Source organism: Oculina patagonica, chromosome 2 (genome assembly GCF_052425735.1).
Source record: "Oculina patagonica isolate OP01 chromosome 2, crgOcupat, whole genome shotgun sequence".
NCBI lineage: Eukaryota > Metazoa > Cnidaria > Anthozoa > Scleractinia > Oculinidae > Oculina > Oculina patagonica.
Window position 1 is genome coordinate 10,058,865 of NC_135759.1, and position 24,039 is coordinate 10,082,903.

The 24,039-nt window shown below is 39.1% G+C and overlaps 1 protein-coding gene and 1 pseudogene across 2 annotated transcripts; both read left to right on the top strand.

Annotated features, from left to right (window-relative positions):
* Positions 1–1,779: 1,779 nt before the first annotated feature.
* Positions 1,780–20,020, top strand: LOC144642147 (uncharacterized; annotated as a pseudogene). The gene is made up of 12 exons (XR_013568705.1): positions 1,780–1,932; positions 6,741–7,426; positions 7,870–7,930; positions 8,602–8,962; positions 9,449–9,690; positions 10,798–11,087; positions 12,051–12,278; positions 13,239–13,386; positions 13,768–13,800; positions 17,197–18,448; positions 19,392–19,457; positions 19,798–20,020. The product of XR_013568705.1 is annotated as an uncharacterized LOC144642147 (transcript).
* Positions 20,021–22,854: 2,834 nt separating this feature from the next.
* LOC144642950 (neuromedin-U receptor 1-like) lies at positions 22,855–24,039 on the top strand. The gene has a single exon (XM_078502072.1). The coding sequence runs from the start codon at positions 23,050–23,052 to the stop codon at positions 24,025–24,027; it is 978 nt and encodes a 325-aa protein (XP_078358198.1). The 5' UTR covers positions 22,855–23,049; the 3' UTR covers positions 24,028–24,039.

Consider the following 24,039-nt stretch of genomic DNA (forward strand, 5'->3'; position numbering starts at 1 on the left):
TACTGGACAATTCCTACACAAACACTACAACTCTGTGTGTTATTTTTCTTTTATATAATTATTAGAATTTTTATCATGGGAGCTGATTTATTGTTCGATCTCGGTTTCCCGGTGTTTGATCAGACACTTCGTTTTGGTCTTAGACAATTTTTACTATAAAGGTAAAAAAATATGTACATGTAATAACATACAAGCATCACGAGTAAACTCCATAACCACTTTGCCATCGAGGGGCTAGCTGCATGAAACGGCGATATTTAAATGTAGCGTTCCCCAAATATATTTCGCTTCGAGTGAGATGCTGTCGAAAATAGTTTTCAGCCTTGGAAATATTTAATAAAGTACACGTGTTCAAAATTTCGCAAAGCAATAACTCGTCCAAATCGCTTCAAATTGGCTCGAGGAGCTGGCAAACAAGAAAGAACATGACACAGCAACAGCGTAAGTCAATTTTATTCATAAAACGTTCGAATTTCTATATTGTAAAAGAAAATTGTTTCATTCCCATACAAATCCTTATAAATTGAGTCTTAGAGTACTATGGCTCTTATATCGTTAGCTTGGGCTGCCTGTGATGTAACTGCCCGGTTAAGCCTGGTTTTCACTAGCGACGCAAGCATAAGTGCAAGCACAAGCACATGCATAACAGCCCTTATTTCACCGTGGAAACGACTTCGACGCAAGCATAAGCACGAGCGCGAGGATCAAAATTTTTCCTTTTCTTGTGCTTGCGCTTATGCTTGCGTTCGTGTGAAAACGAAACATCACATAAGCACAAGAAAATTGTTTACTTCTGGCCGTGTCTAGCCAATCAAAGCACTCGTTCCAAATTCCCCCGTGTCTGAGCATTTAAATAAAGTGCGGAAGCCGCGGTTGATTTTGATGAAAAAAATCCCCAAGTTGTTCGGAAAGGTGTAGGGAAATTAAATAATAATATTTAAGATTTCTATGGCGCAAATTAACATGTAAATATGACCAAATGCGCCATACAAATATATAGAAAAAAAATTAAAAAATAAAACAAAAAGGCAAAAGCGTGGGCTTGAGTAGTGAAAAAAAAATGGAGATGACTGCTTTTTTCTTTTAAAAGTATCTAAAACCCCAGATAATTCGTTTCCTCCTTTTTTGTAGTCGCTTTTGCTTTCTTTGTCACAAGAGCTGAGGAGACAACAACACTTGATGCCTGAAAGTTTCTGCCGCAATATATGTGCCGAGAGAACGGAGTGTTCTAACTTGTAAACATCGTATTCTTATGCTTATGTGCTTGTGCTTATGTCGATGTTCGTTTTCACTTGGCACAAACTGCTTATGCTTGCGTTTGTGCTTGTGCTTGCGTTGCTAGTGAAAACCAGGCTTTAATTGGCGTGACAATCAACTTGCAGAGCAACATATACTACCTCAGATGATCTTACAGAGCGAGAAAGGTCCTGAAATGCATAAAACGAATCGAGATGACGTGTCCTCTACACAACATCAGTCTTTGACTTCAAAACTCGTATCATTTGTTAACTTTGGCTCACTTTTAAACGTAAACTGATTTATGTGTACGTAATTTATTTTCGGTTTTCACCAACGTTTCCAGCCAGAGTCAATTTCTTGCAAGAAATAGTCAGATGACGCGTCATCATGTTAGCATGATGCGCGTCTTTTTTTGCTGGAAACGTTGGTGCTGACCAGAAGGATCGCCGCCTCTGGGGACGAGAATGTAACTTTGGGCACAAGTCTGCTTTGTGACGTAACTTGTTTGCGTGATTAGTGGTTTTAATCTGGTCACGCGAACGTATTTCAGCCCTCACACATTCAGTGTTCGGTACATGTATAAAGGTAGTTGTCTCTGTTGTGCAAATGAACAAAAGAACGCTTGAAATATTCTTCACTCTCGGGACTGCCGGACTTATGCGAAACACTGAGCTTTTCCATTTTATTCCCGAGGTAAGAGATCTGTGATGCATACGTAGGGTGTTCAATTCAATGACAGAAATTACGCGCGGAAGTACCTGGGCGTCTGTCAGGTTTATTTATAGTAGGAACTGTTAATTACCGTTACAGACATTGTAGTATTCAGTTTACCTGACTATATCATTATAGTGCAGTTAAATGTAAGCAATACACACAAGACAGTTTTCACTCTAAATAAAGGTAGATTCAATGATTTTTTTTGCAACTTTAGTGGTTCGGGATGTAATTTGACCTAATGTAATCAGGCACTGACTCTAACTAACTGATACATTTCTGGAAAAGCGCGGCTTCATTTGTCATATAAATGATATGTCAGACAAATCACAAGTCTATCAAATGAGAAAGGTTCTATTGACTAAGAATGCGCTTACGTTATAGCATATGTTGCGTGCCTCGACAAAACATTAACCTGCGCCGAATTCTGAGAAGTTCATTTACGTAACCTTTCAGACCTTTTAATATAGTAAGACAACATAAAGGATGTTTTCAGCATAACATGCATACCCGCACTTTCAGCAATATGTTAATCAGTTATAATTTTTAAATAAAACAGGTTAATAAACGGCATTTCACCTTAATGACTTGAGTCCGAGTCCCATCAGGCGTGTACAACCTGGAATGCATATGAATCTCAGCACCGAAAATGATCCCTGCAATTGATACCGCACAAAATACCGCAATAAACAATACCACAAACAATCTAGAGAATGGCGTGGACTCCATGAAAAGTCTATGATTCTAAGCGAGAAAAAGACAATGCCTCAGGCATAAAACTGAGCAACAAAACGTTCCGTCCCGCCGACATAATGAAGCGAAAATAGCACTTTTCATGAACGGGCGGTCCTTTGTAATCTCAAAACTATTTAAGCTATCATCACAAAATTTAATAAGGTGACGTTTTTTAGGATTTCACTGGGAGCATTTTGACGCTATTGACAGATTGGCGTTTACATGGCAACCTGTTTTCCACAGCTATTGTTCTCAAAATTTACATTTTTAGGATTCAATCAATACAATTTCTATGCCTTTTGATTGTTTTTGTTCACTTAATTTAGCAACACTTTATCAAATTGTTGTTGAGGCATGTAAAGATAATTTAAGGAAAATGTCAAAATCCAAATGGCGGATTGCATTTGTAACAAGTTCATTTCTCTTTGTAATTTCATTTTTGCCTCTTATTCATCATTGCCTTCTTTCATGAGGAACTGAAGTTTTAGTGTCCGCTTGCTCCGTTTTTAGATTATTTACAACAAATAATAAATAAAAAGCAAATAAATAAATAAATACATACATACAGTTAATGGACGATCCGTGATAGCGGATATTTCGATAATAATGACGTCATTACTGTTGCTTATACAACAACCAAAGTTACGTACGAAACGTCAAGTTTTTAAAAACAAGTTTTTTTTTCCGATATGCTTTGTCTTGTCATGTTTGTCACCGCAGTGTGTTTTTGTCTCGTGTCGTTGTCTCGTGACGAGAATGTACAGGGGGATATTTTCCCGCCATGTCAATATTTTTCCCGCCATGTCAACATTTGCTTTGTGAGGCCGCGGAATTTTCCCGCCATGTTATGAAATTCCGGCGGCATCCGATCACAAAACAAATGTTATCAAAGAATAATTGTTTCTTTACAAAGGTCGCAACTAAAGCGCTGGTTTATCAAACAGTAAGTTACGAGTATTTATTGTAAAGGGCTTATTATGAAAAAATACAGGCACGCTATAAAAAAGGGATGACGTTTTTTTCTGAACTTGCAGCAAACGAGCAAATTTTAAGTGGTCTAACAGGCAATAAAAATGGAACAGAAATAAGGCCCCTTTTAGCTGGCAACAGTGCCTATCCGCTAACGAACTGGCTAGTGAAACCCTACCCGGACAGAGGACGCCTGACTCAGGAGCAGCGAGTCCAAATCTAGTTCAAATCTAGCGTTGTGCTGTTCCATACTTTTTCCCACATTTCAATAAAAGAACTCTGCCAGTCTGGAGTCGTACTTTTTTGCCTTTCTTTTTTCAGGCGGTTCTGATTCATCGAGAGAAACATTTACACTTTCGATTTGCAAAGCCTCGTTTACACTCGGCTCTGAGGTAAAGGTAGAACTCAATGTATGACCGAAAGAGGGAAATTATATTTGATGAGTTTTCTTAGGATTGAAGAGCAGAAATGTCAATCTAAAGCGCAAAACATACATTGCTTTTTTATTTTTTTGACCCGAAGATTGACCTGAGTCAAGAGGCACTACATGTAGCTTCATATATCCTGCTGTGAATTCCACGCTACAATGGACACAACTTTATAGGTGTTTACTGGAGGTGGGGGCCCCGGGTGGTGGGCGCCGTGCGGGGGGGGTTGACGACAACAACAGCCTTTTCAGTGCATGAATGAAGCTCTTAAGAGGAATACACGTAGATGTGACGCATTTTTTTCTTTAAATTAGCTGTACGCTTTTCAATTTTGGATATATTTGAGCTGCAGCCAGCAGTTATCAAGAAAAATACAGACAAGTTTTACGTTCTTAAAATAACATTCTAACCTTTGCCGACAAGATTGTACTGAAAATCAATGAAATTAATTGTAACTCAAGCAGAAAACGCGTAGAAGAAGAATGAAATACACCAGGTTATTACAAACGCATAATACAATGTACTAACCGAAAGAGAGAAATTATATTGATGAGTTTTAGAACGGATCTGAAAAGCAAAAGTGTCTGATAATCAACAAGATGTCATTAGATGGACCTGCCTGTAAATTTTTCGTTGTCGTTGTTGTGGCATATAACGCTAGTATACCGCAACTTAAATTGAGCGAGAAAAGCAGTTTTTAACATGAAGCTCTAAAATCTCTTTGGAGTGTCTTGTCTTGTGGTCGCTTGTAAAGTTTTAATTTGTGCAATTGTGACTGAAATGTTTCAGAATAACAGCTTCACGTTGCCAATTTAAAGAATAGCGTGCTTTCATTTGATATCTATTATTTTATCTTGAGAGTTTTGGAAAGTAGTTGAAAATCATTTCTGTTTACCAAGCGTAGGAAAATGGTGGATGTTTCAACAGGATATTTACTGTAACAACTGTATTTATAGAGATTACAGTCGTGGAATATAGCAGATATGGTAAAAATGTTGCTGAAAGAGAGGACGATGTAAATATCAGTTGTTCGATCGGTAAGCATTGTTCTTATCTTTGTGTAGACAACTTTTTTTAAATTTAGCCGCGGCAACAGATTGTATCGGGGTTAAAGAGGGATGGTAATCTAAGCAATTAGTTGGTCGGGATTGAATGTCAAAGTTAATCTTGCACACATAACACATGTCGTTTGAACAAAAGGTTTGAATCGTTTGAATCGTTAGTCGATTGAATACCCAACCATTTTAAAGTTATGACCAGTTATGGTACAGCATAGTAAGCTCTGTGTAGAAGTTAAAGTCTCTCTTTAAAAGTGAGATTTGTGCGAGTTAAACACTACTACATAGGTTATTGCGTACGTTCGCGCGGAATCACATGTCAAGCAAGATCGAATGTTTTCCATTAAGCAGAACCTAGCAGAATATTTCATTCAGTAGATTTAAATAGCGAAGAAAATGACTGTAATTTACACGTTCTTCAGCCGCTGCGTTGTAGCTTTGGCGTTACAAAAACATTAAGACCGGCTCAAGAGTGACCAAAACCAAATTTCTCCTCACAATATCAATACTAAATCAGGAGAAGAGGTTATAAGAATTAACAAAATCATCACCACTCGCATGTCATTATCACTTAACAGGCTAAGCGTTCACGAATAAACACCCAAAGCGATATCTCATATAGCGTGTAGAAAGCACATGGAAGTCATAGTATAAGTATACAGTAGAGTGAACCAAAGTGCAATACAGTGCAATGTCTGTCATCTTTTTCTGCTGTTATTGGAGTTATATAACTGATCAACTTTACAAGCAATAAATAGACGTGAAAAGCGATCTCTTTTTTAAATAAACTCTGAAAAGTGACACGAGACACTAAGCCCAGAGGGCTTTTGATTTATTTTTATTGAAGTTAAAATGGCCTAAGAATAAGAATGTCTACGATTAGAATTAGCTGTTTTAAATTTACAAGGGGCCCGTGGGCTTCTGATTAACACCCCCCCCCCCCCCGCCCCACTTCGAAAAAAAACACGGTTTGAATAGGTTTAAACTATCAATAAATGCCAAATTATCTAAATTATATAAGCAACCTTTCTTGTCATGAGTACCTCGAATTTCCTGCTGCAAAAGCACAAAAAGAGCTTGGCTGTTTCACAAGCAAAAAATATTTGAATATGCCATTCTTCGTCGTAAACGTTTTTTACGCGTGTAAAATATCGCCGGATCTCCTATATGGTCTTAAGTTGTTATGGACTACCGTAAAATTTTGGTTATAAGCCCTGGGCTAATACAACTTCGTGAGGGGTTTTGTGTGGGTCTATAAGCGGAGGGGCTTATATCCGGGAGGGCTTATAAGCGGAATACTGAAAAGAAAACGTTTCGAAACAAGCTACGGGAGTGTATGTTTTTAAGTCAGTTTTTAAGATAAAAACGCACAATAAAGCAACATTTAGCCCTGTCCAGTACTGTCTATCAGCAGAGGGAGGCTTATATCCGGGGAGGAGGCTGATAACCGGATGTATTTTTTTGTCTCCAGCATGATGGGCCTATAACCGGGGGGGCTTATAACCAGAATTTTACGGTATTTTAAACATTAATCATTTCCGTAAAATACATTGTTATGATTTGGGGGTTAATGTATATTATCGTTTTAATTTTATAGAATTTAAAAATAATACGGACATTCCATTCAAATGATGGAAAACAGCTCAACCATGGAGTTGCGGAGAAACACTGCTGTAAACAGCAAGGGACAAATGGTTTTAAAATTGCGTGGTTGTCAGTTGTCAGTGGTTCCAGAGGGTGTCACAGAAATGGTTGATGCTGAGGTACTTGACCTGGTATTAAATGACCTAACAGAATTGCCAACAAGTATTAACCAGCTGAAAAATCTCAAAGAGCTGAACGTAACCCTCAATAAGCTAACTAAACTGCCAGAAAGTATTGGTGAACTGATTAACCTTGAGAGCCTAAGAGTGAGTTCCAATCGTCTGACAACAATTCCCACAAGTATTCAATGTTTGAAGAAACTTCAAGAGCTGGACTTGAGTAATAATTTGCTACACGAACTTCCCGAGGAGATTACTCTACTTGTGGAGCTTACAGTTCTGAATTTAAAATGTAACCTGCTGTCAGCGTTACCTAGAAATATTAAATTTCTCAGGAAACTCAAAGTGCTGTGCTTGAGTCATAACAGACTGAAAGAACTGCCAAAGGGTATTGAAGACTTACAGAATCTTGAAATTCTGAATGTGCAGGGTAATTTTTTAACAACTGAAGGAATGAGAAACGTTTTGAAACGAATGGCCAAGGACCCGGCGCGAAGGCTTCCCATGATAGATATTTCAGGTGAACAGAAATCAAGTTGTTATAGTGTAATATAGGGCTCCCAGCCAGTTATTAAAAACGTAATATTAAGCACGATAGCAACAATTGTTAGGGGGGGGGGGGGAAGTTTGACCGTTTATGAGCCAAACACAACAAGCAGCCTTGACAATTTAACTATCATGCGAAAACGGACTTTAATAACAATGGTTATATTTATTATATACCTATAAAATGGTAGTTCTGTTCCATTTTTGACTTTCGTTAGATTTGTATTTTGTTGAAAAAGTTGTTTTACAGTGCGTTCGAAGCCAAAATATATTGTTTTTGTAAAGAAAAATATACTAATTCACTTTTACCCAGCTTTTCAGTACCCAGTTAGATAGCATGTTTATTTAACGGCTGTGTGCAAATGAATGATGTAGGCTCATAATTTTGAATGAAATCGCTTACTGAATATTTTTCAGAATCAGTTTTTAAGCTCCAAGAGGAACGTTGGAAGAAGGACCATAAAACAATTATTTTTGAGTGAGTATTGTACTATACACCTCACAAGAGGTTAAAGGGACTATGTCACGGAGATTTCGCAGTTTCTTTGGTCTAAACTGTTCTAAAAATAAGTGAAAGGCAACTTTACCCATGAAAAACATTGTCTTTGAACATTTAACCATTATTTTTAGATTTCCAACGACAGAAATATAAATTAATTGAATAATAAAACAAATATCCTGCCCAATCTTGCGGAATATCGTCTGTTTTTACGGTCTCGTTGGCTAAGTATCAGGCGATATTCCGCGCGATTTTGCAGAATAATTGTTAAAAATAACAATTATCCTATGAAATCGCGCGAATATCGCCTTCAGTATAGCCGACGTTTTGTTCCGTTTTATTGCTTAAACTAAAGTGTGAATTCTACTTTACAATCGACTTAATTAATCTGGTTATCACGCAAGCAATCATGCAAGCGCGCACTTGTGTTTGCTGTTTCCTTGTTTTAGTTCTTTATTTTGTAGTTCTTTTAATTCACCACTGAAAATTATACTAAAACAATGAGTCGCCTCAGGCACAGTGAATCTCGACGAATATTCCCCGAGACGAAGCTATTTTTACGTTCGCACGCTTGTAATGTAAACTGAATAGAATTGAACATGCCAACAGAAGCTTACGACTAAATAAAAAAACATTCTCCTATTATTTAGAGACAAGGTTGAAGAGGAAGGAGCCTCGTGGAACCTGAAAGAAGTTGCTGCTTGCATTGAATTTCCTCCTATGGCTGTGTCAGAACCGAAACAGATTACGTGTTCGCTGTGGCGTCCTGAAACCTGCTCGCCACCTCTATCAGAGAACGAGAGTTTGGTGAGCAACGTAATAGAACTATCATGTGGGATAGTGCACTTGGCGCAGAGGTTAACCAAAATGACGTCGACGAAAAGGTGACGATAACGCTGTCTCACAGTGCCTGTGACTTGGCGGGATACGAACTGGTGATAAAAGAATTGGTTGATCGAGATAACAATGAGTGGAAAGATTTGGAGACCAGAAACATTTGGAAAGCATCAGGTAGAAACCGGTTGCATTCCGAGTCTGCTTGGCAGTAGTGTAGCAGCTCTCGTAAGCTTGCAATTCTACTGGTGCTCTTGTGTAGCAGTTGCTATTGTTTAGGGCTAGGGGCATTGATCCTGTTGTTTGTTTTATTGTTCTCACGAATAGTTGCTTGTGCTTATATTCGCAATAGGTATTTACCATGTATTACCAGTAATTTCCTTGCTAAAAACGGCCATCTATCTGCGCTCAGTGGGAGTCAAGTGAGCGATCACGGGAGTCGTACAAACGATTGTGCGATTTACTACCAAGAACAGAAAGCTGATGTAATCCCTGGAACTGCGTACATACTTCAACATATTTGCATTGCAAATATTTGAATGTGGTTTGCTTAATTACGAATTGCTATTTGCAGGGCCCTGCTGAAAAAAATAAAACCGACGCCTATGAAGATTACTCTATCCAGACTTGCTTCTCAGTGACAAATTCATTGTTATGTTCCAGATCTTCCTGATGGACACTGGAGAGAACAAAAAGTGCCTGAATGGCTGTTTCCTTTTGCTGAGGCTGAAACAACAAATTGTTCCTCGTTTGCTGTGGTCTGGCGTCTCAAGTCCTTTACATTTTATAAGCCTTCCTCTCAGGCTACTGAGTTCACATGTAAAGTGCCAGAGTTTCCAGGTCTGCGTGTGACAATTCCTCAAAGTTCTGTGCCTGCAAGGGAAGATTTCTCAGTCACATTAAAAGTAATATTTCTCTTTATTACAAGTTCAAGTCGAATACTATAACCTAGCGGAAAAAAACGCATAACACATTATTCGTGGTGACAACACGCAAGCTTATTCCCAGGCTTATAACATTCAAAATGATATTACAATAATTCCCAGGCTACAAGTGTAACAATTCCACGAGTAACTATCTTTGGATCAAAGAAATGACAGCTTGATAGCGAAACGAATTACCTTGTATTGCATGACAAAGTTCCCGCTTTTGTTTTTACTCGTCGTAAGATGAATCCGATTTCTACTCGTTTTCATGACGTTTCCTGATCAGTCGCTGACTAAGATAAGAAACTCTTTTTCCATGATACACCTGTTATGTTTTACATGCCATTTTCGGTATCATTTTAATTTCAGGTACACGTTTCAGCTTTTTTCTGCAATTTATTCTTCAAGCAACAGATGTTTTTTGTGATCACAGTGCGACGGCTATTTTTAATTTTATGCTTTTGCGGCATTGTCTTCCCGTGCTCTTTTGCGAGCGTTTTGGCAATCCTTTGCGAGCATTAGGGCAATCCTTTACGAGCATTTGGGAAATTCTTTGCGAGGCGCTTTGACCAAAATCGAGATTTTTTCCGGTACCGTTCACTGAATGCACACATTTTACCTACCTACGCGGTGACTTCTAAGGTGCCTCCTCGGGTTCCAGCCTCTGGACCTCTGAGCCGGAACCCTGCGAGGGCAGAAATTAGTATCACGTTTCATTTTATTATTGGGCAGACTTTGTTCTTATACGTTAGGGTTGTGACAACTATATTTGAACAGATGACTTCGGAAAATTCTGGATACATTTTGCTATGGCTGACAGAAAAAAAATATCTTGTGACCATTAAAGAAAGATTACGTAAAACCTAAGTTTTTTAAATCCTTCGACAGCATGATCTGCAGGGAATAATGCTGTGTAACTGTTCCAAGAAAGCGTCACTTTTCTCAAAGTAAAATTTTCGGTTTCATTTTTCAATTGCCATGAATCGCATGTGCACGTCCATTTTTCAATAACAACCCAGAGAATTGGTTTCTCACTTGCATTTTAAATGTGCTGAATTGACTAATGATGGCTTGTTTAGCCTCTAGCTGCAAGAAGTCCCATGCAACCAGCTAAAAGGAGAGGGAGTTTTTGTTGGTCCTATCCTTCACATTTCATGCTCCCGTGAAATCGAACTATTACATCCAGCAAGAATCACGATTCCTCTGACACTGCGAGAGAAGAGTAGATTTTCATATGTGTCGTTTAGTCATGGGAGTATTTTGGTCCTCAACTCCCCAGATGAATCCTCAGAGTGGCGTAAAATCACAGACAAACTGAACCTGCCAGCAGATCTGAAAAATGAGACTGTCACATTTGAAGTGAATCATTTCTCAAAGTAAGTATGTCTTTCTTTCTTTTGCACAGGTCTTCTTCAATAAACAGAAAGAAAAATGGTAGCGAGGGGCACGGGGGACGAGGGGAATAAAGAAAGGCGAGAGACCTCAGGCTTCGCTTCTCTTCTTCTTCCTTCCCACAGCTCCCATCGCGATACCCCTATCCCCAACCTCAAAATTATCGCTCTTTTTTCCCCTGCCCGCTCGATAAAGAAACCTCTGCGAAAGAGAAAGGGTGCGTATTTTGTTATAACACTGGTAAAATTCGACCCTGTGAGTTATTTTGTCCTTCGTGTTGATATTTACAGTTCTCTTGCTCTGGTAGAATCCACGAAATTCCCTATTTCTCACTAGTGGTGTGTTTTATTAGGGTGTCGCTTTGTCCTTTAGCTGTTGACTTTGTGTAAATTAAACACGAGCCATTCTCTCAAACATCAACCCCAAATTTGGATTCAGGTACCTTTTGGCGGGGTTTTCTTAAAATTTCCGACAAGCATTCCCTTGTCCGGAACTGAACAAACCAATAACGTTTACACGCTGAGATATAACAGGGATTGGAAGAAGTATTGTTGGTTGATGATAAAGCCTCTTGCATTTCATGATATAACCGAGCTTTGGGTTTTTTTGGGTGGGGTGGGGTGGGGAGTGTGGGAGCGTCCGCAGCACGACCGAAGAAGTGTGTCACCATGGGACGCGACGACGACAGCGGGCGCCCTCTCTCTCCTCTCTCCCCCCGTCCGGAAGAAGAGAGAGTGACGAGAATGCAGACGGCGTGGCCCCGCATCGAGGAGAGAGGAGAGGAAGTGAGGGGAGAGGGACAAAAGAAGAAGAGGAGAGGGAGAGCAGCGGGAGGTGGAAAAAAAAAAAAAAGGGGGCAGCTTTACCGCAGGTTGGGTTGGGTTGTCGTGGCTGAAGAGACTCGGATGCCCTCGCCCAAACCTCACGTGCAGATTCTTGTTTTGACGGTGTGTCCCGTCCTGTTCTGTACTTGGTCTCTTTTTGTGTTGTTGCCATGGCATAAGGGAGCAAGAGAAGAAAAATATATCGGCTTCAAATTATATTGTACGTCTTCAAGGTGAAGGAAACTCGCAGCAGCCATTATGTACCGGAGAAAAGATTTTTGTCAATCTAATTTCCCTTTCACCTGTACCTGGCTCGCTATCGGAAGATGAAATAAAAAACTATCATCTTGAGTGAGTGAAATTATATCATTTTTTTGAACGTTGAGTTGCTTGTTGATTTTAGGCATTACAAGCACTAGAGCCTTGTGAATTTGACAGATCTCAAAAGTTCACAATTATTTTTACAAAGAAATTGGGAACTCCCAAAATCACTCTTGCAGGAAAGTGACCTGATTTACAAGCTCGAGCAGGAAAAACACGGATACAAATATTGCATATAGCTAGTAAAACGTGTTTTTTTTATTAATGTTAACGATACGATCTGATTTAAAGGTGAAAAAAGAAGAAAACGTTTGTGGAAATCAGTGCCACTGAATGCTTGCTGCTAATCATACTATAACAACTTAACTTTCCATAAGCGCCAATGATCACTCTTCCGTTTATTTTTTTAGTTTGTTTACCTTTTATAAGAAATTAACGCTAGTGTGGCTGTGTCACGGCTGAGTTTATTTTAGTTTATTTACGTTTTGCCAAATACTCGCTATGAAACTTAATGTTTGCGACGAAATAACTTCTATGGATCTCAATTATAATGACAAACCATAGCTTAATTATAGCCAAATATGTCTCCCGGGCGTTATAATTTAAAGTAACAAGCAAACGAGATTAACAGCCTAACAGTATTTACCCATTTCGCAATTCGTTTCAATCTTCGTCAGTTTTGGCCATCCGAACCTTCTTTTGTATTTGCTGTGTTATTGAAATGTTCCCTCTCTGTTTTAAGGGTTTTATTTTTATGTTTCACCGAATGTGATGGCCATTTCCCATGCCTAAATTTGGCTAAAATGCGCGACACCGTTCCTTTAAATAAGGCAACTAAAATAAGATCAAGTGGAAAGGGAAATTTGTTCAAAGTTGATTGTATTAACGCGAATGGTACCAAGGCAACAGTTTTGGGATGGTAGCAGTAACAAAACTTAGAACACAGAAAGTACGAAAAATATTTTATTAACAAGCTCAGTTATTTTTCAGGTTTCTCGAAAATGCACCAGACCGGAGGAATGATTTGCTTGTTAGTATTGGTACTGAGAGTATTCCTCAAGTAGAGTTCTTTAAACGCCAGGAAAGTGAGGAAAGAGGAGAGAAAGTGTGTACACTGTCCATGTTTCCAACACAACAAGTAAGTTTCTTTAGTAACAGTAATTAATGTTTTCATATCTAATAGGTAGAGCTTATCTAGGTTTCCGTCGGTGCGGTACTCCATCGCATGCAGATTACCCTCCGGTGTATTTCACCGCTTTATTTCAGTACGATCATATAGTAAAACCACCCGTTACTAAAGTATAAAGTCGATTTCCATTTTGAAATGCCCAGCATCATGCATCATCTGTGATTTGCCACTACTCTTGACCTGCTCTATATAGCAACAATTTTTGCATTGCAGAAAAGGTTTCTTTTTACTAATAAGCACACTACCAGAGCCAAAACCAGTGCAAGTCTTACTGCTATTACGGTGGTTACTTAGGTTTTGAGGTTTTTTTTATTATTTTCTCTGTTGCAGGTCCAACACAATGAAAATGAAAGGAAGGCACGGGTAAGTTTAAGGCTTTTGATATCGAGATGCACTGATGTATAAGAGAACCATTACTCAAGTAGATCTTCATGGTCATGTTAATATTTTGACGCAAAAGAGTGCATGACATTTTGAGACACGAGACGTTGAGACACAAAATGAGACATTAAAAAACACTGACTTGCAATTGGACGTTTTTACTTATTTTTTTCTGTTTCATTCATAGACTGGCACTTAACAATCTTTCTTTATTTTCAAGTTTTATTCTGGCCTGTTGAATCCGTAAAGGAAGCCGTCTCCTCTCAACTGCTTACATTTAAAGCAAGAAATAAACGGCTTACTCTGCGGATTGAAGCCTTTTTAGAATGGGGAGCTGTTAAGTCAAACAATCCCAAAGCGTCAGAGTTACTATGATAGAGAAAGAACAAAGTTAATGATAGAACGGTCGGATTTATTGATAGTTATCTGAATCCGGGATTCGGCTGGTTTGCTCCCTTTCGACAAACTGATATTATGCGAGTAGATTCAATTAAGTCAGTCGCTAAATGAAATGAACCATTTCAAATTAAACTAAATCGACTTAGGTTTATACTTTCAGGTTTCTGCTCTAAAAAAACATGATATCATAGAATAAGTTTTAGATGATTGATAATTTGGCTGATAAATATTAAATCCTACAAAAAAACATCATTGGGTAATTAGTTGTATGGCTTAATCTACCTCACTAGAGCAGTGAGAGAATATGACATTTCAGATTGGAATGTTACCTGCTATCTATCTCTTTTTTGACTTAGTGTCACATAAGGCCTCTTCAGATGAGCGCCTCCATTCCTCTCGTTCTTCTGCTACTCTTCGTACCTCAGTCCAAGATTTCCAACCCATTTCATTCCTTTCTTTCTCCACTGTGCGCCTTCAGGTGGTCTTTGGTCGTCCTCTTCTTCTTCTACCCCCGGTTCCCAGGTCATCACTATGTTCCAATCACTCGTGTGAGCTTGCCGAATTATGGCCAATCAGCTTCCACCTTCTACGTTTTACCTCTTCACTTAGGAACCGTTAATAAATTAGAGGGGGGGGGAGGGCTGGTGCATTTTTATTTTGGCCTACCAGATTTGGGGAGACCCTCTGCATTTCAGGTGTAAAAAGCTGTTGGCCCTCCAAAAATGTTTACATAATTTATCATGACCACCCCCCCCCCCTCCCCCCTTTTTTTTTTTTTTTTTTTTTTTTTTTTTTTTTTTTTTTTAGAGTGGAGAGAAATGAAAGGAAAAAAGTTTTTTAAAACTTTTAATATTTAATTTAAATAAATATTTTTTTTTTTTTTTTTAATGGAATATGTGTTTTTAAAATTTTTTTTTTTTTTTCTCCCTTTTTTTAAAAAAACCCCCCCCCCCCCCTCTCCCCCCCCCCCCCCCCCCCCCTTTTTTTTTTTTTTTTTTTTTTTTTTTTTTTTTTTTTTTTTTGTATCCACACACCCCCATTCTTCGTAGGCACGTGTTTTGAAACACATCAATTGCTTTGTTGTCTCCTTTCCAAGTTTCACCTCCTATTATAGCAAGTAGAAGACTGGCAGTACTAGTGTTTAATCCATTTGTTTTTCTTGAGATGTCACTGGACCTCCAGATCTTCTTAAGGCGGACGAATGTACCTCTGTTTTTTTGTGAGTCTATTCTTCAGATCTTTCAAACCACCATTCTTTACAGACTGTTGTACCTAAGTAAACGAACTCATCTGCCTCTGCCCTTCCTATTGCCTACTTATTCTTTTCCCAACCTACAGTCAACTCTACATACTATGCTGCCTATAAGGATCCTTCCCAGGACCTTTCCTCAATGGACAGTAGGATAATATTCCGCCAGTTCTTACATTTGTTGACGTTTCCTTTCTTCGCTAGTCTGATGATTAGCCCTTTCTTCCAGCCCCTTGGGATTTTAATTTCGCGTGCTCTCATATCTCCTTCAAAAGTTGATGTATTTTATTTGTTAAGAACTCCGTATCTACCTTGAGTAATTCAGCGTAATGGAGTCGATTCCTGTCGCTTTCCCGTTTTGTAGCTTTCGTATTGCGGCCTCATCTTCGCTAAGTGCTGGTTCATTAGTTTCAGTATCTACTATTGTCTCATTAAATTCGCCATCGCCATCAACAGTTACCATATTTGCTGGTTTTACTCTGTTGTTCTGTCCATCTTTTCTGCTCTTCTTCTCAGTCTTCCACTAAAAAGGTTTCCGTTTTTGTCTAGTACTTCTGTGCTCTGCTTAAGTTTTCCATTGGAGAATTGTTAGTCCATTAAGCGTCTACATATGTTGGCTTCTTGCCGCTCCTTCTGCTCTACTTGCAATTTTTTCACCCCCCCCCTCCTCCCCCCTCCTCTTTTTGACCTCTTTTATGCTTTTTTCACTTGTGTATTCTTTTCAGTATTTTTCGTCCTTAGTTGTTTTTAACTCTCTCTGAAAGTGTGCTTAGGACCTTTTCTTATTTCTCTTCTTCTTTATGATCTACCAGGTCTCAGAATTCCTTCCTAATCTATGGTCTTCTTCTTCTTCTTCTTCTTCTTCTTCTTCTTCCTCTTCTTCTTCTTCTTCTTCTTCTTCTTCTTCTTCTTCTTCTTCTTCCAATCCTCCTCTTTTGCTTCTGTGAGTGTCTTCTCCATCACTTAACAGTCATGCTCTACCTCTTCATCTTCTTCCACTTCTGGCTCTTCATCATATCCTCCAACACTTGGTACCTGTTCTTCTGCGTGATGAGGAATGCTTCCCGGATGTCTTCATTCTTCAAATTAGCCGTATCATATTTGAATCTAGCACTTTGCGTTTTATTTAGCTGCTTTCTGAGTCTTAGCTTAATTGTTGTGTAGACAAGATAATGATCGCTTCCAATATCTGCACACCTGTATACCCTGGTGTGGTTCACCGAATTCCTGAATCTTTTATTCTGTTTGTTTTTTTTTCTCTTTCCTTTTTTTTTTTTTTTTTTTTTTTGGTTCTTTTTAAATCTCTGTTTTTCTCTTTTTTTTTTTTTTTTTTCCTTTCCTTCTTTTTTACCCCCCCCCCCCCGCCCCCCCCCCTTTGTGTTTCCAGTTTCAAATCTTCATGATGTTTCTTGGGTGCACTAGTGGCCTATTTGGCTCGAGGGCGTCCTCTCGGCTTTTACCTCCGTACGTCGTAATCTCTCTGCTGAAAAAAAGTGGTAGTCATCGTGCGCTCGAATTAGCTCTGTCTGTGGTTTCCGTAATCGTTTGGGTTTTTTTAAGTGAGAGGGTTATCAGCCCAACCTCCAACCTGGAGGGCCAGAGTTTTTCTGTTAGGGTTTCCTTCCCTTAGATGACTGCAGTGTCAGAGCTAACGAGCTCCACCCGCACGAATTTAAAATCAGTTTTAGATTGGGATGTATGTAACACTTAATCGGCCTTCTTTTTTGCAGCAGTTGTCTCCTCAACACAGCACAGTTTCCACCTCAAAAGAAATACCGAAGCAAAGAATTGCAAGTAATAATTCTGTGTACAGGCAGTTAAATGTTACTTTGCTGGCGGATGAGTGGGGCTCAAATAAAGGTGGTTTGTCCACTATGAACAGGGAACTTGCTATTAATTTAGCAAACCTCCGCAAGGTTAAAGTCCCAGTCACTTTCTTGGTCCCAAAGTTTTCCTTAAGTGAAGAGGAGAAAGAAAAAGCTAAAACTTGCAACGTTGACATTGTTGAAGCAAAGGAACGTCCAGGCATGGATGATCTTGACTGGTTATGCTTTCCAACAAGAGACCTTAAAATAGACCTTGTTGTAGGTCATGGTGTGAAACTTGGCCGACAAGCGCAGTTTATTAAGGAGTCTCACCATTGTAAGTGGTTGCAGGTAGTTCACACTGCCCCTAAAGAACTAGGTGCGCACAAGGAATACAAGAAGGCCATTTCCAAGGGCGAAAGGAAGAACCAAACAGAGATTGAACTATGTAAAATTGCAGATCTTGTTATGGCAGTTGGGCCAAAATTAAAGGGCGTTTACTCTGACCGTCTACGCGGGTGTGGAAAAGAGAACAATGTGTTTGAATTTACCCCTGGCATAATAAGAGAACTGACTGATTTACAACCAGCACCAAACGGCAGTGACCAATTTAAGGTGCTTGTCTTTGGTCGCAGTGATCTTGAGGACTTTAAGTTAAAAGGGTACGATATTGCTGCGAAAGCATTTGCCCATTACGAACTAAAAAGTAAACGTTATTGTCTGGTGTTTGTTGGTGCATCTGATGAAAAACTAGATGAGGTTACAAAACGCTTGCTTAGATTTGGTATCTCTAAAAAGCAGCTTGACGTAAGGCCCTTCATAAAAAGTAGACAAGGACTTAAAGAGCTGTTTCGTGAAGTGGATCTTGCTATCATGCCGTCTAGAACAGAGGGATTCGGATTGGCAGCCCTTGAAGCTTTATCTGCTGGTTTACCTATTCTTGTTTGTCGCGACTCTGGATTTGCTGACGCACTGAATGAAGTGCCATTTGGCAGGTCGTACATAGTTGATTCTGAGGATCCGAAGGTTTGGGCAAAGGCAATCAAAGCTGTTCGAGGAAAAGATAGAGCACAGAGACTTCAAGAGATTCAAACGCTGCGGGCATCCTACGAGAAGAAGTACAGCTGGGAGAAGCAATGTGGCAGTCTTGCCAATACGATGTGGAATATGGTTCATGGTAAGAATGTTGTGTTTTTTAAGAGAGTTATATCATGTTACATGACGTGACGAGAAGTTACCTTCGATATCCTTGTTCCCTTTCCATTTGTTAACTTCTTTGGTGCCTTTCTACCTAAGAAAACAATAAAATAGATTAGGCTAAGTCTAAAAGCGGATATTCCCGGTTATTTGCGTTGCCCCTTATTGAAATCTGAATTTACTGATCATAAACAGAAAAAAAAATCATGACCTGGTCAGCCGTCAACTTCAAAAACAACCCGTGACCTCGATGACCCCTGCGCCCGGGATATAGTCATGTGATACTGGTCAGCGGATACCCTGTTTTTGACAGCTGTCAACTGACCATGACTTGGATGTCCAATATCAAAGATGTAAGCTGACGTTGCATTGCACTGACGGTGCATTGTTCTCCTGTTTCTGTGTATGCATGATTCTCCTATTTTTATGGTTATGGAGGGCCGCTGGGGAGATCCCGCTATTATTTTAAATTTGTAAGTGATTTTGTACACCAGAATTTTAAGGAATCTCCCACTGTTGGAACGTATTGCTATAGGCCTTACATTTGATGACGTCACATGGTTGCTTTTGTTGAAGAACAATAACGCTATGGTGTTCTGATAAGAGTGCCGACCATGGGACGTCATCGTTCTAAAATGGCGGCGAGCGGGAAATTTAATGCCAAAAATGGTTGATATTTGTGTTTAATTTTCCGTACACTTAAATATTTAAGACAATTATTTCCAATATTTTAACGGCAGTTTGTTTTAACGATTGAGGCTTCCTTTAAAATATCGTGGCAGAGCCTCTTTTAAAACTGATAAATAACATTAGGCTTAGCTTGAGTCTAGCTTGGTGTCATAAAATCAACAGGCACTTGAGAATAAATTAAAGCCGTGTATCATTTACGAAATTAAAAACACTTCCGTGCTTCTGTCATATAGGAACTCAGGTGCCCGCGGTGTGTGGAAGTTTGGGAAGAGCGAAAAATGCTGTGGTAACACAAGTCGGTAAGTGTGATAATTCAACGCCTTTTCTGTTTGCTTTGTACCATTGTACGCGATTCAGAAACCGTTTCAATCATAGATCGCTATTAACAAAAACTTCGACGGACATTTGCGTGTTACCTGATTTATTTCAAATGATAACGTGATAATGTATATATAAAATAAAGTCACTGTCACTGTGACTTAGCATGTCTCAGTGGTAAAGCATTTGATTCGACATTGATTGTTGTCTAGGACCAGAGTTAAATGTCTGCTCTGAAAGGACTACAAGAAGACCATGTACCAATTATACTATAAACTGTAAATTCAGTATGGGTCACTGACCTTTGCTCTCCTGTTGCAGAGAAGCCCTGGCCGGTCTTCCGTCCCAGACCTGAACAACCTCCCTTGGAGCAATCTCAGGACCCAGAGGGTTGGATCACACTTTAGTGCAAACGAACACTTGACTGCCGTGCTGGCGAGAAACTAAAATAAATGTTTCACGCCATTTTGCTGAGAACTACAATCTGTACAATGAACACGTAACATGCAATGAACGATGCAATTGCCGCCTCTGTGACTATTAATACCAGACTGTATATAGTCTTTTTTATCACATAAATATATTTACTTTTTTACCCGTTTTTATTATGTAAATAGTTCTTTTTTTAACTTATTTTTACTTTAAATTATTAATTGTAATAGTTGTATAATGATAGGTTTAAGTTGTTTTTACGTTTTTTTTTCTTAGTCAGGTGTCCACAATTAAAGGAGGGGACTTTTCCCTTCAGCTAAACATTTTTAGACACGGAAATAAAGTTTATTATTATTATTATTATTACCCTGACGAGGAACTGAAGTGAATACGTCACATCACCCTACCTGAAGAACTGAAAAGTCTACCCTAGCGGGTGAACATTTCACGGTGATAGCAAAGGTGTCTCGTTTCGCTTTACAAACACTTGTGCTGAAGAATCGATACTACGACCCTGTAGCGGTCGATACTAAAACAATAGCATCTATCGAACTCTTGCATCATTGATGAACTGGTATAACCTGTTAAATACACCGTTAATTAAAGAGGGACTTAACGGGGTAAAATATAAAGTGGAATTTGGGCAATTTTCACTGGAAAAATTAGATTTGAGTCACTGGGACTGGAGGTCACAAACAAAAAACAATAAGACTGGGAATGGGATTTGGAAAAAAAAATGAGAAACAGTAGACTGGGAAATAAGATTAAATTAAAATTTAATTGCTGTTAACTCAAAACAGCCCAGCCACTGCTATTATTTTTTTATTATTGGAAATGATAAGGATATATGTTTTTGTAAAGTTTAAAGAAATCTCCCTGACGTTCGAACATTTAAGACATCTCCTAATTTAGCTTTTGATTGAGGATTTGGTGAAGGAAAAGCTAAATACGTTAGATGAAAGCAGCGTACGCCAGGTGGGGAGGGGTGGGGCTCTTCCAGTATGAAAGTAACCAGTAGTTTAGCAGCTCTCATAAACTTGTTATTCTACTGGTCCTTTAGGGCAGCAGTTGCTATTTTTTTGGGGACAAGGGACATTTTTCCTCTTGTTTTTTTCTATAATTATCTTGAAGGGTTGCCAGCCATTGATGTGGGACATTGAGGAAGCTGCATCCCGACCCAAAGTAACAGGGGTCTTCGTTGGGAATTTTAATCTCGTTTTGTGTTGGTGGCTCGAATTTCCTTGGAGGTTTTGTAGACAGCATAACTGATACATTCACATAGCGATAACGAGATGATTGCTTAAAATACCTACTTCCCTGACAAGTAGTTTCTGGTTTACCGAAATCTCATTGGGGGGGAGGGGGGGGGGGTGTCACAAAGGAGATCAGATTTCACTGTGTGGATAAAGAATTATCTGAATCAAAACTTAGCCACAGGGAATAAATGGCACACAAGAAACTTATCTTCAGTGAAAATAACTCGGTTGTAAATATCCAGAAATAAACTTTGTTTGAAATAAATGCTTTTTTTCAAGCCGTTTGTGCCCTTGGAAAGGGTACTCAAAAGTACTTAACAAGAGGACGCTCTGCCCTGAGGCCCAGCCCTTACCCTTTTTTATACCTCCAGGCCGAAAAATGCACCACTTTCGGGTAGTGCTATATAGCTCTCTTTAGCTCCAGAGTAATGGCGCCATAAAATCTCAGTCAAACTTAGACTCATTAAAAAGGTAGCTCGTTTTATACGCTACGATTTGTCGGCCCGATTTGCTCAAAGTAAGAATTAATTTAACACAGTAAAAAGATTTTAAGTGAAGAAATGAACCTTGCAGTGAATTGCAATTAAAAACTTGCAAAGAAAGAAACCAATCCAGTTGAAGCCAGAATTTTTTTCTGGTTTCTTTCTTTGCAATTTTTTTAATTGCAATTCACTTCGAGGATCATTTCTTCACTTAACATCTCATCCGCAGCTCACATATATGAATTATTTCATATACTTTACGTCATAAAAGATTTCGTTAGACAAAACCTCAGTTCCGTCTCCTTTTGAAATGCATTGTTTTATTCAGTGAAATTGTTTCAGTAAAAGAAGTGAAATTCGTCATTGATTTTACAGTTTGTCAACTAAGCAAAATTTGCAGCTAAATTTATTGCTTACGGAAAGAGAAAAAGTCGATTCAGTAAATTTTTTCTTGAGACGATATTTTCCATGGAAATACTGACGTTGGTGTCTGCAGTGTGTGGGTTGTTTCTTTTCTTACATCTAAAATGTTCCATTTAAAATCGTCTTACAAAACGTTTTATTATTGTTTTCTTGTTTAGGGTGAGACAGAAAGATTTCATGCGCAGGGAAAAGCCCTTTTCCGTTTTGCCATACAATGAACAAAGCGAGTCGGAGAGCGTTTAACCGGAAGTTTGTCAATGACGCACTTCAACAATAAACTGTACATGTAACGTATGAATCGTACGATGTACAAGTTTAATATCCTCTGGTAAAAGTTATAATAAATTAAGTTTTTATAAGACAAGTTAAGTTATCTACCGAATTTTCTGAATAAGACAGATAACGAAGCACTATTCATTTTGACTAAACGGTTTCCGTATGTTGAATTAAATTTGTTTGCGGCAGTGAAATGATTTTTTGTGCAGACGTAAACAATTCCGTCTAAAACCGGAAGTCCGCTTTGAATCAAAGATGTACACTTTCTCTCTCGCTGGAAATATATTTGAGTGACGAAGAATCGCGCTATGCATCCAACTTCTTTAATTTAAGTACTGAAAATGATCTACGCAAAAAAGGCAATCATTTTAAACATGATTGTTTTTATCGCAAAATTAAAACGAGAATGTTTTGTCAGAATCACTGACCGAAGCGGTCAATGACGTCACTGTAGCGAGTTCCGCCTTTTCGGAGAAGGTTTAAAAATCCAAATAAACGCCTTACAACACTATTCCTTCACTTATTCACAATCTAAACTCACGAAGAAAGCAGTATCTCGGCCAGGGAAGAGTTTTATTGATTCATTAACTGACTGGCCGTAATATAAAACGAACCGGAAGGTAGTAGTTTTCTCAACTTGATCAAGTTTAGGATAAAGTGGAGATCGACATTTTTGGATTATTTTGATATCAGAAAGGATAAAAATGGAACAGAGATTTATACAGTCTCCACAACACAACGACGTTCAACCGACAGACCATTCCCTGATGGTCAAGGATAGTACGTTCTTTCTAAGCCTCGCAGTGGTTGGTTTCTCTCTTTCTGCGGTAACGACATTAGGAAACAGTGCGTTACTGTTGACAATTTTCAGAGACACTCGTCGCCTACTTCAAACGCCCCCGTCATTGCTGATCGCTAATCTTTGCGTTTCTGACTTGGTGGTTGGTTTGATAGTTGGCGATCTTGTAGCGGTGAAAGATGTCTACAGATTTCAGCACTGGCCAGTCCCGGACATATTAGATCCAATAATTCGCTTGGTCCTTGGTTTGTCGTTGTTTGTTAGTAGCGGTACAATCATCGCTCTGTCTTGCGATCGCTACGTTGCTGTAATGCATCCCTTGAAATACAGATCCACGATTACAAAGACGAGGGTCAAGATTTCTATCGGCTTAATTTGGGCAGTCGCTATGGCCCTATGCCTTCTCCCGCTTACAGGCGTCCCAGAAGAAATCTTCAAGATCGTTTACGCACACACTCATGCCTCGCTGCCAGCAATTCTATTAACAGTCATGTACTTTAAAGTATTCCGCGCTTTGGGGAAACGAAAAAGGGAGCTGAGAGACGCAGGCATCACCTCGGCAGCGAGAACCAAGACAGCTTTGGATCGCGAGCGAAACATGGTCGTGACAATTCTGATAGTGCTGGCTTTGTTTTACGTGACAGTTCTACCTGAGTTCATTGCGTTACATCTTATGTACTTTTGCAAGGCGTGCGGAGAATCATTGACGTTTCATAAGCTCGAGATCGTATTTTCGCGGTTTCTTTTCTTAAACTCTGCAGTGAACCCTTTTGTTTATGCGTGGAGAGTGCCGAAATACCGCCAGGCACTCACAAAATGTTTTATTAAATTGAGGTATCGTTGCTGCAAAGCGTTACCGACGCGTACGCCTTCAAGCAAGTGATCATTAGAGAAT

Bases quoted from the DNA above. Each gene is read 5' to 3' on its own strand.
- LOC144642950 (XM_078502072.1), top strand. From the start codon at position 23,050: ATGGAACAGAGATTTATACAGTCTCCACAACACAACGACGTTCAACCG.